At 35.8% G+C, this 19,693-nt stretch overlaps 1 protein-coding gene across 2 annotated transcripts in view; it reads left to right on the forward strand.

Annotated features, from left to right (window-relative positions):
- UBR2 (ubiquitin protein ligase E3 component n-recognin 2) overlaps positions 1 to 19,693 on the forward strand; it is a 55,966-nt gene that overhangs the window by 29,086 nt on the left and 7,187 nt on the right. For both annotated transcript variants that reach the window (XM_063390758.1, XM_063390757.1), the window contains exons 18-40: positions 579 to 644; positions 1,954 to 2,076; positions 2,412 to 2,475; positions 2,752 to 2,876; positions 4,152 to 4,204; positions 4,466 to 4,568; positions 5,121 to 5,169; positions 5,595 to 5,749; positions 7,614 to 7,716; positions 8,398 to 8,507; positions 8,730 to 8,810; positions 9,544 to 9,725; positions 10,393 to 10,592; positions 11,429 to 11,522; positions 13,033 to 13,194; positions 13,532 to 13,629; positions 13,866 to 13,938; positions 14,721 to 14,869; positions 14,955 to 15,010; positions 15,441 to 15,537; positions 17,605 to 17,672; positions 18,182 to 18,317; positions 18,941 to 19,031. In XM_063390758.1, the coding sequence (XP_063246828.1) occupies positions 579 to 644; positions 1,954 to 2,076; positions 2,412 to 2,475; positions 2,752 to 2,876; positions 4,152 to 4,204; positions 4,466 to 4,568; positions 5,121 to 5,169; positions 5,595 to 5,749; positions 7,614 to 7,716; positions 8,398 to 8,507; positions 8,730 to 8,810; positions 9,544 to 9,725; positions 10,393 to 10,592; positions 11,429 to 11,522; positions 13,033 to 13,194; positions 13,532 to 13,629; positions 13,866 to 13,938; positions 14,721 to 14,869; positions 14,955 to 15,010; positions 15,441 to 15,537; positions 17,605 to 17,672; positions 18,182 to 18,317; positions 18,941 to 19,031 (2,438 nt within the window). The remainder of the gene's footprint in view (positions 1 to 578; positions 645 to 1,953; positions 2,077 to 2,411; positions 2,476 to 2,751; positions 2,877 to 4,151; positions 4,205 to 4,465; positions 4,569 to 5,120; positions 5,170 to 5,594; positions 5,750 to 7,613; positions 7,717 to 8,397; positions 8,508 to 8,729; positions 8,811 to 9,543; positions 9,726 to 10,392; positions 10,593 to 11,428; positions 11,523 to 13,032; positions 13,195 to 13,531; positions 13,630 to 13,865; positions 13,939 to 14,720; positions 14,870 to 14,954; positions 15,011 to 15,440; positions 15,538 to 17,604; positions 17,673 to 18,181; positions 18,318 to 18,940; positions 19,032 to 19,693) is intronic.

Genomic DNA, 19,693 nt, shown 5'->3' on the forward strand with positions numbered 1-19,693 from the left:
TGTCAGCCCTATTTATTTTTCCTCGATTATGGTGTATTCAAACTTTCCCACCTTTCAGTGTGGTTGTGGAGTTGCTGCTGCCTGGCTCATCCTGTTGGATTCCTCCCCAGGATGGTTTGGGTTAAGTACAGCTCTGCCAGAATATTAACATTTTGCTGACACTGGCAATTCCTGAAAGATGGTATCTCAAATGATTAAAGAGCAATTCATGGAGAGAGCAAAAAACATTTCTCCAACTGCAAGGGCTTTCTCTCCCGTGAATTTCAAACAGTTAATTGCTAAACAAATACATTAAAACATAAGCTAAAGAGGTCAAAAAGATTTTTGCTTGTAAGTTTATGCAATCCAGGCATTGCATCACTACAACCCAGCCAGCAACTATGCTTGTCTTGTGCTTTATAGAAAGCTTTTTGCATATAGATATAATTGTATAATTTTTTTCAAATTACAGATTCATTTTTTATTTATGAACATAGTATAGCAAAGTTTATTTTTACAGAAGCAAAATAATTTTAGATGAAATATTATTAATATATTTGTTAATGATTGTGATGTGGGGTTTGGGGTATTTTTTTCAGATTTATTACTACCATAATGTGAAGTGCAGGAGGGAGATGTTTGACAAGGACATAGTAATGCTTCAGGTAACCATGTATACCAGTTTGCATTTTTTCAAGTATTTTCAGCATGTTTTTGTGTTTACTTTTATCTTCATCAGAACCTTTTTAAGGAATTCTATTTTTATGTGGAAGGACTTCAATTTTCTTATTTTATCTACATAATTATGGAATAATTTTTAAAGGAAATAACTATCATTGTAATACTTATTTTTTAACTACAATTTGAAAAGTGCAGAATTTTCTTTTTAGTTTATATATGCCACATCTTCAAGATTACATTCAAGAATGTAATATTTTAACTAACGAGTTGTGCTGTACTTGCAGTTGCATGATCTGCCTGTTGTCAGAAATGTACTCAGTGTATGTGTTGATGTTTTGTTTTTCCCCTTCAGAAGAGATTTTGCAAATGTGACAGTCTATTTTGCTCTGTCACCGATGCAGTGCTTCTCCATTGAGAGCAGTATAATCTACAGTTTCACAGCTCAGGGTGCATAGTTCACCTGGACAACAAAATATTTCCTCAGAAAGTCCCTCAAATCTTGCCTAGAGTTAGCACTACCCAGTAGGAGGATAAACATGCCCCAAGTTACTTCTGCTTTCACACATGTTTCCGTGAGGCTTGATCTGCCACGGATTTTAAAGGATCATTTTCAGCTGCCCATTTGGATAGATATTCTATAGCTTTCTTGGAGATTTATTCTGTTTAAAGATGGACCCATTAGCTATAGTAAACTAACAACAAATATTTGTAATTGGCAAACTTAGTTACCTTGTTTAATAAACAGAAAAAACTTCAGCCAGTAGTTTTCAGAAACAGAAATTTCTGGAAGTCAATGTTTGTTATGCATTGAAATGTTAGTATTTTTCTTTCCAAGCAGGTTTTGGAAGCTTTACTCTACAATCTTCAGCCTTTCTTTAGAGGATTGGAATTTGTTGTTAAAATCTTCAGTGATACATACTAAGTAATATTATGCCTGCTAGAAGATAAGCCAGCAGGAACAAAATTTTAGAGATAAAAACAACCAAACAAAAGTCTTGCACTGAACTTTGTTTAGACTGCTTAAGATAGAAGGAGTAACCCTGAATATTTTGAATAATGGCCTTAAAATGGCATCAGAAATTCTTGATAAAGCATAGGATTCTGCCTGTCAAATGGGCTTACAGTTTTGGTGTCCTAAGAGAGTAAACTTAAATATTAAGTCTTCATTCATAGGATTAAGAGAGGAATTAATTTTATGAAGAATATACAGTGAACATCATATATAAATACATAAACAGACTATGATAACACCCAATCTGTTTTCTCTTTGTAATCTTTTTTTTTCTTCAATAGACAGGTGTGTCTATGATGGATCCAAATCACTTCCTGATGATAATGCTGAGTCGCTTTGAACTTTATCAGATATTTAGTACTCCAGACTATGGCAAAAGATTTAGCACAGAGAATACTAACAAGGTATTTTATGTACTACTGCAATAGAAAATCTTCAGTTTTGTTTTTCAAAGTGTGTCAGATGCTGAGACAGAGCTATTTCTTATTAAAAAAGTAAAAACTATCCGATTTTAATTTCATTTGGCCAATTTGAAGTATGCATAAATGTTATTACCTGTCAAACTGGTAAATGTCAGAAAATGTTGCATAATTTTTGCACTTATGACTGTGTTTCAGCATAGCTCAGTTTGGCAATAATAAGGGTGAAAACAGGCAATGTTTCAAATCACTGAAAAAGTATTTTCAGCATGTGGAATAATTACTGAAAAATGTAATTTTTTTTTATTGTTTTACTTCAGGATGTTGTTCAACAAAATAACACTCTTATAGAAGAGATGCTATACCTCATTATAATGATTGTTGGTAAGTTCGGAATATATTTAATTGATTTTTAAAATTTAGGCTCTTTTATGATCTGGACAGTTTTTATTGCTATCCCAGGTTCAGTCCTGTTGTGAACTTCCTGTAGCTCTGACTTCTTTCCTGGGAGAAAAGCCTTGAAACTAGCTTAGATCAATGTAATGAATTTGTGAAGTCGAGATTTCAGAAGGCACCTTATTTTCCAGCATTTAGTTTAGAGAAAAAGATAAAAGAATGTTTAAAATAAAAAAAACCAACCCGTGTATTTTGTTTCTACAGGCGAAAGGTTCAGCCCTGGAATAGGACAGGTAAATGCAACAGATGAAATCAAGCGGGAGATCATCCATCAGCTGAGCATCAGGCCAATGGCTCACAGTGAACTGGTAAAGGCACTCCCTGAAGATGTAAGTAAATGGGTGTGGAGGGGGGAACCAGCCTCCACTTTATGAGGCTGATTGCTGAAATATTGTCTTACGTAAGTTCATGTCATTTAATGTGGAATGAGAGCAGCATGGTTATGCTAAGAGCAAGGTTAGCATGAGTACAGGTTTAATAGTTCTCATGGCAAGGGTAGGACAGAGGCAGAGGAGGAACAAGATATGAAAGAGGCAGGAATCTGAGAGCTTCTTCAGCTCTGTTTTCTATTTAATACTGTTTCTAATCAGGCCATCTGTCCAGCAGTCTCTGCAGGCTGCTTGTACACCCTGAATTAGATGTATGGAAGTGGGTTGTTAGAACTATCCAGAAATATAAGCTGTTATATTTTAAAGCCTAACAATAAGTGAAAAAACATGGAATCAGACACTGTGTTATGACTTGTGTAACATAAATGCTTCACTTACATGAACAGAATCATTTATCTGAATTCCATTGTAAGTACTTCTGTAGGACAGCAAAGCTTGCTTTCCTTTCTTCTTTTAATATTTTTGAAGCAGTCTTAAAAATTATTTCTGAAGACAGTCAGAATTCCAAAGTTATTATTTTACTGTACTGGTAATAATGATAAATTATGAATTTTTTTTTCTAAATATTTTAAACTGGAACAGTTTGAAAAGTTGAATTTTGTAATGATTTAAGAATAATTTAGGGTTGCATGAAAATGCAAATTCAATTTAAGCTGGAGTTCTAAATTATATTGTCCATCCTAAATACTTTTTCCCTGGCCTAGTAACTGCTATGAATACGTATTGGAAGAAGGGGATGGGAATATTAAAAGATAATTTGTATATTAAGTATTACATATTTGAGCTGATGTCTCATGCTGCCTTTTGTGATTGTTTCAGCATTTTTCAGTAACTGGTCTTTTTAGCTTTCCAGTGTTTATTTCAATTTAAGGGCCTAGAAATTAGAAATACTGGCTGTGTATTGTAAAAATGTGCTGAGTAAGCTAACATAGAGTTTTCTTTTGCCACTGTTACATCTGAGTTCATTATGACAGGGAAAACAGTACAAATGAAGCACTTAGAATGGCATGACTTTTTCAAAGTACCTTTTGCAGAGATGGTATTCCTGAATGTATTTTCATGTTATGTAGTTTAGTACTCTCTTGAGTGCCAGTAAAATGACTTTGTACTACATTCCCTTTGCATGCTTACTCTAGTATTGTATGATATTTCAATGTGTTTCAATTATTTCAAGAACTCCAGTAACGCACTGTCTTACCTTTTCTCTCCATGTAGGAGAACAGAGAGACTGGGATGGAAAGTGTGATTGAAGAAGTGGCATGTTTCAAGTATGTTTCCCTTTATTTTAATGATTCAATTTTAAAAATGGAATGTCTAAATTAGTGAAAATGAGAGAATGAAAGAAAGAGGACTGAGTCATGGTGATTTCCCATGGCTTTAATCATATGCAGAATTCTTAATACTGTTACTTACTTAATTTCTAGAATGCCTGTTAGGCAATGTTTGTTAGCTGTTCTACTTGAGTATTTATTCTCAGATGTTAAGAACCAGTTGACATAAAGTGTTTTGTTTGCTTTATTTTTTTATAGAAAACCTGGATTAACAGGCAGAGGGCTGTATGAATTAAAACCAGAATGTGCTAAGAACTTCAATCTGTATTTCTATCACTTTTCAAGGGCAGAGCAATCAAAGGTAACTAGTAGTTTAACTTCCTGGGGTTTATTTTGTGGCTTTTTGTTGTTTGTTGTTGTTTGCCTTTATCCAAAGCTTGCTTCTGTGAAGAGGTATTACCAGCTGGATATCTAAGAATGTTAACAAATTTTGCCCAAGTTTTTGCAGCGATTTCTGTGCCACTGGATCCTGTGCTCTGTACAGAGCTGTTGAAATCAGTGGGTATTCAGGAGTTTGTCTGTGGGTTCCCTTGGACCTTATTTTACTGAAAGTATTTAAAACAATCTGTATTTTTCCTTACCTTTATGGAAATTGCCATTTGAGTTCTTAACTTGCCTTACAGTTTTATGCTAGGACAAGAATCCAGGTTGGCTCAAGAGGAAAGAATAATTTTGAAGTTGCATGCCCTACTTTACAGTAGAACATAAGACAAACTGAAAAGACAAGAAAGCTTTCATGTTTATTTAAGGCTGGCAAAAAACAGTAACAGTGTAGTAAAGCATGAATGCTTTTTTTATTAGTTTTATATTGGTACAGATTTTGAGTAATGCTGGCGTTGTTCTTCCATTTCAGGCAGAGGAAGCACAGAGAAAGCTGAAAAGACAGAACAGAGAAGATACAGGTATTTATTTTTGAGAGGAGATGAGAGAAGAGGGAATCACATATCAAGCTGTGTATTGCCCTGACAGCCTGTTCCAGGGCTAGGGTAGAAGTTGGTTAGAAACGAAGCAATTTCCCTTATGTCTCCCTGGCTATAGTCAGGGATCTGATTTGACATGGAACCCACCTTCTGAAGCGCTTATTCCTTTGGCTTTTCTGTTACACACAAGCCATGTTGAATGGTGCAGCCTGCGTTGGTAACTCTGTTCTGACTGTTTATTGAGCAGCTGTGTTCTGCCTTAGGATCATAGAAGGGTTTGGGTTGGAAGAAAGCATAAAGGTGATCTAGCTCCAACCCCCTGCTTTGGGTTGAGCCATTAAATCAGACATTTTAAGTGGGTGTTGCAAATTTTGGAGAAATGTCAAACACACCAATTTCCCTTTCAGCACTTCCACCGCCAGCTCTTCCTCCTTTCTGCCCACTTTTTGCCAGCCTGGTGAATATCCTGCAGTCTGATGTCATGCTCTGCATTATGGGAACGATTCTGCAATGGGCAGTGGAACACAATGGCTATGCCTGGTCAGAGTCCATGCTGCAAAGGGTATGGGGTTTTTATTTAAACTAATGCTTATTCATTAGAGCATTTTAACATGATTTTGGGGGTTTGAGTTGTTAACTTGGTGTTTGAAATATCCAGAATACTGTGAATGAGAAGTAAGTGGCATTTCCTGATATGCGAATCTAGGGAAACCCCTCTGCCTCTGATGCAATTTTATTTTTAAAAGTGAATGGAAGACCCAGGTAAATTCTAATGGGATGCACATGAGAGAGAAGAATTCTGCTTGAAGCAGTGGCAGTAATGTTTATTGTGGTAGAGAACCCATTAATCTGAGTTGTTGCATGTTGAAGCAGACACTGAACTTTTTCTTCATGTTCCTTTGCTTATTTTCAGTTTAGGCCAAATCACGTTAGGAAAAAGCCATGAAAGTGCACAAAAGAATTTTCTAACTTGAAAATGTATCTACTTTGGAAAACAACTGAACTGTTTTTTCCTTGCAATTTATAATGATCTTTAGAAACCTGGAGGGTTATTGTAGATTTTGTTGTCACAATCGTCATTTTCTGGGGTGCAGAGATGAGTAGTGAGCTGCCATCTAGGGACTGTTTATATTGGGTTAGGGTTGTTGGTTTAGGGTCCAGCTCCAAACTTTTAAAAATTATTGATGGATTTTTAAATAACATTTTGCAAAAAACCTCCAGTTTTGAAACTGAGTGTTAATTTTTTGACATCCAGTCTTATTGAGTGTAAACTACTTTTTAAAGCTAAGTAAAAGGTATATTGGTATTATAAATCACAATGATGTAGTTGTATTTAGGTAATGTAAGAATGATAGGTTTTGGAGTAACTTTGTATAAAATAAGTTAGTTGGGTTGGTTTTCTTTGACTGAGCTAAAATGTCTTCAGCCATTCTCAAAACCATGAAATTTATTAGTGACCTATCACTTGCTCAGAAATTTGTGGCATTTCTCTGTGGTGCCATGCAGTTGTCCTGCATCTTTCCCAAGTCAACCACTTTTGTCTCGGAAGCACTTGCAAAGGTGAATATAAGACATCTGCAAGAGGTGGCCCATATCTAGTGAGGTCTTGTTAAATAGATATGATAGACTGAGGAGAAATTAACTGTTGTTTATTAAAACAAATTAAAAAATCTTCAAGACTCTCATCAGGTTTTGCCACTTTTTCTGTAGATACTTGGTCTGTTGCATTCCAGTTCTGTTACAGATTTTCAGGTGATTATCCATTCCTTACATGGGTGTCAGCGTTGATTCCAGGCATCAGTAACACCTTTGTGTCTGGAGCATCCTGCCAACTTGTACAGGGTGTCAAATTGGCTGATGCAACGTGACAGAGTTTGCCACCAAGAATGAATTATGTCAGCTTCAAAATGCTTTCAGACTATCATAGTGCTAAATAGGGTATTAGCATTTTTTAAGTTCAAGGAGACTACAGCTCTTCACTGACCTAAAAATTAACATTATTTTAAAATGTCTTTGTAGAGAGGATAAATTTAACTTAAAGATTTTGATTTTTTGTCACTAAACTTTGTGTACAAAAAGGACTTAAAGTCTGCTTCGCGCTTCTTCTGTCTAGAGACTTTGCAATAGTAACATGCTGGGGATAGGGAGAAAGATAAGAAATACTGACTTCCCACTCACTAGTTAGGACAGCAAACAGAAAGAGGCAAGTATTTAATGTGGATTTGATGTGGCAAAGTTTCAAACAAAAACTGTTGCTCCTGTGTAATGTAGCTTTGGAATTCGGCATATAGAAATAACTCCAAATATATTCGTAATATATAATTGTATTATATGACCTTCCTGTTTCTTAATGAATTACTCAGACTATATAATAAGATTATATTAATTATGTAAGAAAAGAACTAAAATTCGTAATTTTTACCTAGGTTTTGCATTTGATTGGAATGGCACTGCAAGAAGAAAAACAACATCTGGAGAATCTCAGTGAGGAGAATGTTGTAACATTTACCTTCACTCAGAAAATATCAAGTATGCCTTTTTTTGCAAATGTATAGCAAATTTGAAATAACTGAAAATGCCAGGATCTCATATTTTATTCTTCTGAAACTGTATTTACTAGAAGAGTATATTTGTTTATCCATCAAAATGTTATCAAGTTGATAGATAAATGCTTTCTACATGTGTAGATTCTATGCTGGTACAATACTAAAGGCATTTTCTAGAGGAGAAGTGCAGAAGTTGAATAATTCCCTCTAGATCTGATTCTTAATATCTTTAAGCAACATCTCACTAAAGATCGCTGCACGTGATCAGATGCAATTGCAAAAATCTTAGTTGTATTCTTAAATAGTCTTTTAATCTTGACTCTCCTTTGTATCATTTGATTAATGCCTCTAGTTTGGCTAACACATGAAAGTTCCATTTGAAGTAATGGGAAATAAAATGTTGGAGGTTTCCAAGATGAAAACAGCCAGGGAGCATATACAGTGCATTTCTGTTGTAAGAAAATATAGTCAGTGAGCAAAACTTTACAGGATTTAGAAGTTATTTATGAAAAGGTTTGCAATGGGGGAGAACAGAAAATTACTATTGTGCCTATTTGTTGAAGGAATTCTTCAGTTGCTGAACAAGCATTGGAGTTTCTTGTTTTTAATGTTAGTGAGTGATTAATTTGCCAGTAATCAATTCTCATTGTTATTTTTCTCTCAGAACCAGGAGAAGCACCCAATAACTCCCCCAGCATACTAGCTATGCTGGAAACACTGCAAAATGCATCTCATCTGGAAGTGCACAAGGACATGATCAGATGGATATTGAAGGTAGATATATTTTATATTACTGCTGAAAATCATGGAAATAAGATTTTTGAAACTTTTTCTAATTACGTCAGGACGATTTCCATATTTCCTATGTGGATTTGTTGTACCTAGTTTTACTCTTCTGGATTCCAATACTGCACATTGTATAGTCAGGATTATAGTATATACAGTTATATTCCCATGTCCCAAACAAGTTAAAAGCTTCTTTTTTCTCTCTTACAGACTTTTAATACTATTAAAAAGCTAAGAGAAAGCTCTTCTTCAAGTCCCGTGGCTGAGACCGAAGGAAATATTATGGAGGAGGTAAAAACAATCTGTAACAGCTGATATGAAACAGGTCTGGGTGGTGACTAGCAAAGGACTAAATTTCTAATTGAAGGTCTAAATCAAACATGGGAAGCATCAGTGACTTCTGAAAATCTGTGTCACAGTTTATAGATCAAACTCATTAGTTTGAAGTACCTATTGGTAAAGTCCCTAAGCTGTTTTACTTTGTTTCATATATTGTAGTCTCCAAATCTTTTGCAATTCTACTCCGTAGAACTGTCTGTATTATGGTCACAGCATTAAATGTTTCTGCTGTTCGCATCATTTCAGACTCCATGGAAAGTTGCTAAAAGAAAAGGCTATCCATATATTTTTACCATGCAGGTCATTCCAGATAAGCTCTGCCAATGTGTGTAGCTCAACGTGACATCCGAGATACTGCACACACACCTTGGAGCACTGTAGTAGATTTAGGAATGCAGCTTCTGTGGAGGGAGAGCAGCACCAGAGATGACACATGTCACTCTCTTTATTCTTTTATCCTATGAGTGCTTAAAGGGAAGAGAAATACAAAATACAGTGAAAGGTTGAGGGGAAGAGATTCCCCTTCTAGATTGCAGTTCTGCCTGGCATTGAGCACAAGCTAAAGAGAAGAGGGCACAAAACTCTTTGGTAGACTGTTCTTTTCTCTTTTATGAGATTTTCATTGTTTGGAGGTTAGTACAAGGTACACAGCTAAAATAAATAATCTGTTACAACAAAATTTCAGAGTTCACGTGACAAAGACAAAGCTGAAAGGAAGCGCAAGGCTGAGATTGCCAGACTGCGCAGGGAGAAGATCATGGCCCAGATGTCTGAGATGCAGCGGCACTTCATTAATGAAAACAAAGAACTCTTTCAGCAGACTCTGGAGGAGCTGGATGCTTCCACTTCCGGAGGCCATGAAAACAGGTAAAGGCATCTTGTTAAATTTTTTTTCTCATTAATCTTTACATCAGATTGTCCTGTTGTTACCTCTTTAAAAAGCTCTTTTTATCGATCTTGATGGAAAACTATTCATTAGTTTGTGAGACAAAAAAACCAGCAGTAAGTGGAATGCTTCCTGCCCCTTCTGTGTCAGAATTGTGGGATAAATATAAACAGGCAAATAATTTTTTGTACAAAATCACCCAGTAAATTATTAATAATGCTGAAGAGACTATGCTATTAAACAGCATAAATTGGAAATAGCTGATTATATGTCTGTTGAAGATCTGGAAGAAAATCTGCGTGGTAGTTGGAAATATGAATTGGAGAATGCTAATGATTTTGTGGGGAAGTGGAGAGTGTTTTTAAAATTCATATCAGACACTAAAGAGATGATGGTAGTGGAGGGCTGCAGATTCAGTTTCTGTGTTAAACTGGATTGGGTTATACTATTGGGAGGGTTATGATTTTTTTTCTGGAAAATACATGCCACTTCTGGGCACATAGGAATTGTTATATAAATGCCAAAGCTATTTTTTGTCAGAGAGCATTTATCACAAATTTCAGAAACTCACTAAACACACTGAAGTTATGATCTGAATTATAATGTTTTTCAAATAATTTGCTCACTAATATTCTTTGAATATTCTAGCCCTGTGATTTCAGATGCAAAGCTCACAGCCCTGGGTCCAGAGCAAACCAGAGTAGCTGAACCCAGACAGGTTGTTATGTGTATATTGTGCCAGGAGGAGCAGGAAGTTAAAGTGGACAGCAGGGCTATGGTCTTGGCAGCATTTATTCAGCGATCAACTGTGTTGTCTAAAAATAGAAACAAAATTACTCCAGATCCTGGTAAGTAACTGTTCATAGCTATCTTAAATATTAAAGAATGTTGGGGTTACTGTGGCAACAGCATTTTTTTTCATCTGAGACAGTGACATAACCTTCTTATGTTTGTGAATATCTTCAGTGTAATCAGTGGCAAAACTCCCATATTTTTGGTGAGGTAGAAATGTGTGTGCTGAATAATGTAAATCACTGAGGACATTGAGCTCATGCCATTTATTTGTGACAGATTATTTATAACTGTTGAAAAACCCCTTAAAATCAGAAATGCTTGTTCTTCAACCATGCCTGTAACATCAGAGAGAGGAGGTGTTAATGTAGTACTTTAAAAGCACAAGATGTACATTTTCTTCCTCTCAGTTATATCATCTGAAATGCCTCTTAGTGTTAATAAAAAAATCTTGGCTTTAGGTACTTTGTGAAACAGATCAGTGAGCAAGGACATTGTTTCAAAGCTTTCTCTGGGATCTGTATGTGTAAACACACAGAAATCTTTGCACTGAATTGTTTTGCATTCTCGCTCTGAAGATTAATGTCCTTGAACTCAACTGCAGGTTGATCTTGGAGACTTGTACCAGGGCCTAACACCTCTGAAAGCTTGGTTTGAAGCCTTTAAGTACAGTATGTACTCTCAAACCAAAGTAAAGTGATACTTGGAAATAATTTAAACAGTTTAGATGGTTATGGATTAATAAAGTGTTTTGTGCTTCATCAAATGAACCACACTTCTGTGATAAAGTTAAATAATAATACCAATGTGGCAACATTTATCTGCCATTAAGTCTTCTGATAAATGTTTATTTCAAAGTTGTTTGTCTTTTGTTTTTTTCTTTTAAATATAGAAAAATATGACCCCTTATTCATGCACCCAGACTTGTCATGTGGAACGCACACGGGTAGCTGTGGACATATTATGCATGCTCAGTGTTGGCAAAGGTAAAAGGCTATATTTCAGTTTTTAGCTCAAATAACATGTTATATTATCAATTTGCCTAATGACACTAATTTTAATGGCAGAATTCCTACCATGTAGTAAACTTGAAAAGGAATTTCAGGAAGTGATTAAAACAGCTTTCTACTGGAAAAAAAAGGACTAGAAATGAAATGCTGTAAACATATTCAAAATAATTTTCCTTTACTGTCCTCTTGGTAAAGAAGAGTCCAAAGCCATACATGGCAGCGTCATTCCCTTCCCTTGTTTATTCCAATGCATAGTTCCCTGTGATGCACACATATTTGGAGCTCAGATTTTTGGGGTTTTTTTGCAGTTCACTGCTAGACATGCTTTTGCTGCATCTTCTTCTCTCTTCTGAGGTTTTAAATGACAGTGCATCCCTTGCACTCTTAATTCCTCCAACAGGTTTAATTTGAAGTAGAAACATTGGTGACCTAGTTCAAGTTCATCTTCAACATAAACTCAATTTTATCCTTTGTTTCTGAGCATTTTATTAATGCCTTTTGCAGTTATTTTTATTCTTTGATTTTTTTGAGGTATGTAAACATGCTTAGTGCTATGTGGTGCTAATGCCATGTGACAAATTCAAACCATTCATGCCTCTGCCTTTGATTAGGCCCTTGCTTTGTTCCTTAGCATGGTTCTGAAATGCCTAATTTCAAATTCTGCCTTGTGCATGAAGAGTGTTAGGAACTCCCAGAGATTCTGTGGCTATTACTATGCACAGGTTTCCTTTGTGGTCTTTGATGTCACTGCTCACTGAAGATAGGTTTTTAATCTTCTTGTGTAGCTTGTGTACAGTCCTTTGTGGTTGCCATAATCTCCTGGAAATGCCCTTAGGTGCCTGTGTTGAGATCATTTTAGGGTCATCACTGGGCATGCTTTAAACCACATCAGAGGCTTCTGGAATAGCAGTTACATTTAGCAAAGCAGTGAATACACTTCCTTTTTCCAACAGTTTTTTTGGCTGCTGCTGTTTTGATTGTGGCCTGTAATAGAAAACACCCAAGGAGAATGCTTATGGCATCTTCCAAAAAAAATTTTTGTAAAAATGAGTTTGTCTTTTTGGTTTGGTTTGGATTTTTGTTTGTTTGTTTGTTTTGGTGGGTTTGTGTTTGTTTGTTTCTTAGTGATTGGGGGGGATGCTTTGTTTGCTTATGGTGTTTTGTTTTGTTTGGGGTTTTTTGTTTGTTGATTTGGTTTTGGTTTTTAATGCTTCAACTTTCTCTCTACCTCTTCCCCTTTTTTCTTAAATGTAATGTTCTCTTAACCATGATTTTAACAGCCCAGTGGACTTCAGCACTTTAGGGTACATTTTGGCAGCCAAAATCACTAATGCTTTATCAGTCAGAGGGTAGAGATTTTTCCTTCTGATAATGCTCTTATCTGTATTTGGGGAAAGACAAAACTGTGTCTTCCCCAATTTTAATTTTTTAATTTCTATGTTCAAGTAATAATAATTTGCCACTAATGTCTTGCTGTTTTCTAAAGGTATTTTGATGCAGTCCAAGCAAAAGAGCAACGAAGGCAACAAAGATTACGAGTACACACGAGTTATGATGTAGAAAATGGTGAATTCCTTTGCCCACTTTGTGAATGCTTGAGCAACACTGTAATTCCTCTGCTTCCTCCACCAAGAGTTTTGTTTAACAGGTCAGTTTGGTTTATAAATGTCCTCAATAAATGTAAAAAACCAAGATGCCAAACAAGCTACACCCCTGAAGATCTTCCTGAATGTTTGCTGTCTTCTGTTTTGATAAACTCATGTGGATTGCCTGTCTATTTATTTTGGTTTATGGATTTTGCTTTGTTATTGTGTATTAGGAAAGCATAGGACCTGCAGAAAAAGAGCTGAATGTGGAAAAATGCATGGGCAACAGAGAAAGAGCCCATTGAGAAACAGATGAATGATGTTGGAATGCCTAGGAAATACTAATTCTGTCTGCAGATTGTTTGTTTTTAACTGGTTGTTTGGGGATTTTTTTGACAGGTTAGACTTCTCAGGCCAACCAAACCTAACTCAGTGGATCAAAACAGTATCCCAGCAAGTAAAAGCCCTGCATTTACTTCGAAATGAAGACAGTGCAAGTAAGTCTGAAGAAATCTGTATATTTATATGTGAAAATGTTACAATATTCATGGAAGAGACCAAGCATTTTGTTTTCTGCCACAATGGAGTTGAGGGATGATGGCATAAACGGCAAGAACAGCTTGGGATTTCAGTTTCTGGTGATAGAATTTCAGATTCTGCTTCTGCACTTTCTGTAGTGTAAAAATTACATATAGATGAATAATCGGTGATTTATTACTTTTTGTTTGTACAGGCCATTCTGGTCATTCAGAAAAAATGGATCAGCTGCAATTACCTGAAGGATTTAGACCAGATTTCAAACTGAAGTATGTATTTATATTAACAAATCATTAAAAATTCATCATGAAATCATAATGTGAAAATAGCATGTAACTTCTGTGCTAGAAGGTCTCAATAATTTGGGCAAATATATGAATTTTGCTTTAATTAGAAAAGTTAATATTGTTATGATGATGACATTGAAGTCCAGCCCAGAAGTCCTAAGTAATTCAGTAGCATTTCAGAAGTGAATATGCTAAGTCCTTGTGCAGAAACATGCTGCAATTATCTAAATTGTGGCATGTAGAATAAATTTTGTACTACTTATACCTTACAGCACAACATGTAAAACATGAAGGAAGACTATGAAATGGGAGAGAATATTAATATGTAATTCCAGCTATAAAGGTGTATTTGTATTTGGCTCTACACTGTCTTCCCTTCAGGAGAAAGTAACAAAACTTGTTACGTGCTACACACATTGGTCTGCCAGCTGCACACAAAATGCAAGACTCTTATCCCAGCTGATGACAGATTTAGCTTTCAGTCACACACATTTCTTGTAATTTAGCCTTGACTTTGTCTTTGAAGACTAAATATTCTTAACACTAAAAATGAGATCGGTTCCAAACAGATAATCAAAAAATAATAGGGGATCTATCACAAAAACATGAGGTCACAAAATACCAGATGCAAAGAAGGATATTGGAATTGTCACTTAAATTTTAAAACTCCAGTTGTTTATCTGTGGGGTAAATGCTTATCATCAGAGGTACTATGCTGCCAGTGGAGGAAAGAATGAATTAGTAATATTGTTTTCTTTGTTTAGGAATCCTTATTCTGAGAGCATAAAAGAGATGCTGACAACTTTTGGTACGGCAACATACAAAGTAGGCTTGAAGGTTCATCCAAATGAGGAAGACCCACGTGTACCTATAATGTGCTGGGGCAGCTGTGCTTACACAATACAGGCTATAGGTACTGATCACTTCGTTTGGCTCCTTTATAGGAGATTTTCCAAATTTGGTAAACTCACAACAAGGAATTTTGCTTTTTTTTCCAGAACGAATTCTAGCTGATGAAGATAAGCCATTATTTGGTCATTTACCTTGTCGACAGGTAAGGAACAAGTAGCAATTCCTCTCTGAATTGCTGGAAAAAAGAGGGACTTGTGCTTCATTAATGAGGAATATCTACATTTTAAGTTACAGATATTGAATAGTTTTATTCATTAGACCGTATTGTTTAGTTGATCTGTATCTGATTATTAAACTATTTAAAAATCACATCTAGCAAAACTGTTACGTTTTTTCCTATAAACACATAATTTATTAAGGCTGCAGTTTCTCATGGTAACAGTCAAAATAAGAATGCCAAAAGGAACTTGCATATTTGCATAAACATAAGTATCTGTCATATATTTACAGTCAAACTGCCTCCATAAGCTGCACTTGAGAGGCCTGAAAAAGATGCTGTTAAGTCAAAAGACCTTTTCATGTTGAGGAACTTCATTAACTGTGGCAGTGTCGCTTCTTCTTTGTTTTTACAGGATGACTGCCTTACGTCACTAACGAGATTTGCAGCAGCTCACTGGACAGTTTCATCTCTTTCAGCAGTACAGGGTCACTTTTGTACTCTATTAGCATGTAAGTTTGCCACCCTATGCTGTTTTTTTTGTGAAGATACACCTGAGTACTTTCAGAATGACTCTTAGTATTGATTAGAAGATTATTTTATGTAGTGGTTTTAAGTAATGAACCAAGTGCTGCTATTTCCACCTATATGTGTTATGTCAAGAAAAAAGACATTTCTTTTGGACTGCAGCTCCTAAAGAAGCATGGATATTTTGCTGTGAAGGAGTTCTGTTGATTCTTCAGTAGAGAAAGATACCTAGAGCTAAGGAGAAGGAAATGTGGTCTTTCACATAAATAATTCACTGGAGCTTTAAAGCTGAAGAAATTAAGATTGGTGTGGAAGGGATATTTGCAGAAATCTGTAATATATCTGCAAACTTTTCTCTCTTTGAAAAGTGGGATTTCTGGTAAGACAGGACTTACTATGTAATGTCATAGGTTAACTGAGAATTTTAATGAGAACAGCCAAAATGTTCCAATCTTGAACCATTAGTAGATACAGATGAAAAGTCTGAAGTTCAGCCTAATGAAGTAATTGCCCATGAGAGGACTGTTCTTAAAGGATATTATAAAATGGGATAACTTTAATATCTCCAGTCAGCAGAGCAGAGAAACTTCTAAAATGCATTGATATACTGAAATTACTAGTAGATAGATACCAGCTACTTCAGCTAAGAGTTGGCAGCTTTATGAGTAAAGACTTAATTGGCATCAGTTTGTAGCAGTAATGGTTGAGCTGTTTTCTGTGTGAAGCAGAAGAGAAAATCCTGCTGGATGTTTGACTGAAACTTTGCAATATATGGTGTTCTAAGTGTTTTGGGTTTTCTTGAAAACTTGAATCAATATTTCTTCAAAGCTCTCCTTCCTTCCGACTGACAGAAGCAACTGTACTGCTTTCATTTTTATGAAGGAAAGGTTTCTCCTGTTTTATTTTGACAGGCTAGGAATAATGAAAATTATGCACCTTTGATCTGTCTGTATTCTGTAAACAATACATAAAGATGACTTATTTTCAATAAGTTCAGTTTTGGAAGTCCCTTGCTCTGGTCATGTTTTTGATACAGACATTTTTCACACTTTGGGGTTGAGTTCTGTGGGTATATGCTGACAAAAGGACTAGCATTTGAAATCTGAGTCGTGGTGAAATGTTTGCTAATACAAATAGCTTCCAAATGTCACATGTTTTCAGCTCTCAGTTTTTTTGGCCAGCAAGGCAGCAGTCTTCAGCTGAACTATTTTTAAGTTGTCATGATGAGACTATTTTTTAATGTAGTACTGTTTTTAAACTTGGCAGCTTAATGCATATAGCTGCATTGTAAAATATACCCAGAGCTGCAGCTTTATTACAGATCAGACTTAACTGCTTGGATTAAAGAAGTAAGCAACTTTTTCTTGATTGTTACTTAAAATACCTTGTAAAATTTTTCAAAACTCTGAATTTGTATTTGCTTTTAGATGAAGGTGTTTGGAATTCATTAAGTGTGTGAGTTTCTGTTGTCAGCTGGAGTGCTTTGGTTAATACTTTGTGGTTACTGTAAATACTACAGAGAGGGAGAGACCAACACCTAGCTCTAGCTTAATTTGAGATAAAGTGATGGATTCAGGAGACTGTAGCAATGCATTTTTGAGTCAGTAAGGCAAATGATTTATGTAAGGCACATTTGGGCAGTCTTGTGAATTTAAACAAAGTGCAGAAGTTTTATTTGAGCAGCTGTCCAGGAGACAGTGATCAGTGTTCCTGTTTAGTCACTATTGTGTGAACTTATTTCTGTCAGAATTTGAGATGCTGTCTCGTTTTGTCTCCCCCTGGAAACCCAGGCAATGAAAGAAAATCACCATGGGAGTAGAAATGGCTACGGGGTTTGTTTTATTTTAATACAGTAAAGTAGGCAATACTATTTTCCAGTAATGTTGAACAGTTCTTGAATTGATTCTGGCCAAAACAGGTACATTCGTATTTTAATTTCTTTAAGCATGTAAATCAAGGAGATGGCTCTCATTTTTTAACTCAAGTCCACTAAAATGTTTTCATGTATAAATGTTCAATTAATATTTTTTTTTTCTCTCCAAAATACTTAGCACTGGTGCCTAATGAAAAAAATGGGAATCTTCCTTGCATACTTGATATTGACATGTTTCATTTATTGGTAAGTATTTCTTAATATATATTAATATAAGTTTTGATCCAGTAGGCACTATGTAAAAACTATTCAAAACTTCCTCTTTACTCTGGGTTAGGAGCCTTTCAAAATGTTCAGGTTTTTAGTATTTTTTCACTACTTAATAGATTTTGAAGACTTTTACAATTTAATAAAAGTATTCTTAATAAAAGTATTAAATAAAAGTATTCTTTTCTATAAATTGAAAAGGGATAAGATGAGACTAAATGCATACTCTTTGTGTGTTAAAAAACCCCAAAATACATGAAAACCAACTCCTCTCCCTGCCAACAAAACAACAGACCCCAAAACTCAAACTGACTCAAAACTTTCCTGATGGATAATTGTTGTTCTCCTTAATAGTGTCTGTATAATTAGCTTCAAAATTAGCCTTATGTAGTGTGCTGCCTTCAAGGGGCGTAGTTGCAGCATGAGCAGAGAAAAGGGAAGATTCAAAAGGAACAGGAATGTACAAATGTTCTTGTTTTCTTTCACAGGTAAGCTTGGTGCTCTCTTTCCCTGCCATACATTGTCAGGATTTTTCAGGGGTTAGTCTTGGCACTGGAGATCTTCACCTGTTTCATCTTGTCACTATGGCACACATAATACAAATTTTACTTACCTCATCAACAGGTAATGACACTTTGTCTCAACTGTTTTTGAAAAGATTCCACCAGTCTTTACTTAGGAGAAAGCTATGGTGCTGCTGGTGGATGGGTGCAGTTTACAGTTACAAAATAGAATTGTTGGTGCTGTCTTTGAGCCCACAAAGGGGTATTGATAAATTGTACTCAAAGTTCAGGTACATTGTCTTTATTGCTCTGCTCCAGGAGTTTCTTGGAGCATTGCTAGTAACCAATCCTGGCTTTCTAGCTACTGTAGCAGTGCCTGGGAGGGTTTATTGCAGCCTTGGCTTAGCATTGCATGAGGAATAAGTTGCAGTTAGCAAAGTAAGGAATCAATGGCAATCCTGGCAAGAGGTGCTAGGTAAGTCCTAGTTTGCCAAAAGCAAAGAACTCCAAGCAAGTACATGAATAAACCCAACCAACTGACCACTAAACCAGCACCTCACTGAAGCTGACAATAGCACAAACTTAGCACATAAGATGAGCAGCAGAAAGCTATGAGCAGCATAGTCTATCCCAGTGGAATACTTCACTTCGTTTGGGCATTTTTATCAGAACTTGAAAAATACATTCTTGTTGCATAAATGTGTATATATGATACAATTTGTTAATTATTTATTTCTTCTTCAGAAGAGAATGGCATGGACCAAGAAAACACTAACAGTGAAGAGGAAGTAGCTGTGCTTACACTGTATAAATTTCTTTGCCAGTGTACAGGAAGGTAAAACCATAATCTTTTGATAAAATTGTATGTTATTTTTCTCCCTCCTTAACTGAACATTAACTATTGACTGAATTCTATATACTATTGCTGTCAAAGATGACACTTTTAACTTAGACAGTCTTACATCTTGTTTCTTATCCAGCACTTCTAGATTCACTTAAGTAACTATTCCTGTAAATTCATCTGTGATCAGGAAGATACCTGCTCATGAAGATTGTGCTCAGAAACAATTTTTTAGTCAGTTTGCAGAATCTGGAATTGGCAGTGTCTGAGTACAGAAAACTTATTAGGATGGGAATGGCTTTGAACGTAAAGAAAGTAGGTTTTAGGTGAAATTAGGTGTTAGGAAGAAGTTGTTTTCTGTGAGAAACGTGGTGAAGCACTGGAACAGGCTGCCCAGAGAAGCTGTGGATGCCCCATCCCTGGCAGTGTTCAAGGCCAGGCTGGATGGGGCTCAGAGAAACCTGATCTAGCAGAAGGTTCCCTGCACATGGCAGGGGGATTGGAATGAGATGGTCTGTAAGGTCCCTTCCAACCCAAACCATTCTGTGATCTGAAGTGTTTATGCAGAATTCTCCTTAAATTACTGTCCCAGTTGGTTACGTTTTTATCAATCTCTGGTTTCTTGTTTTTCTTGGAGTTTGCTTTGAAATAAGCAC

The sequence above is a fragment of the Prinia subflava genome, chromosome 2 (genome assembly GCF_021018805.1).
Source record: "Prinia subflava isolate CZ2003 ecotype Zambia chromosome 2, Cam_Psub_1.2, whole genome shotgun sequence".
Taxonomy (NCBI): Eukaryota; Metazoa; Chordata; class Aves; order Passeriformes; family Cisticolidae; genus Prinia; species Prinia subflava.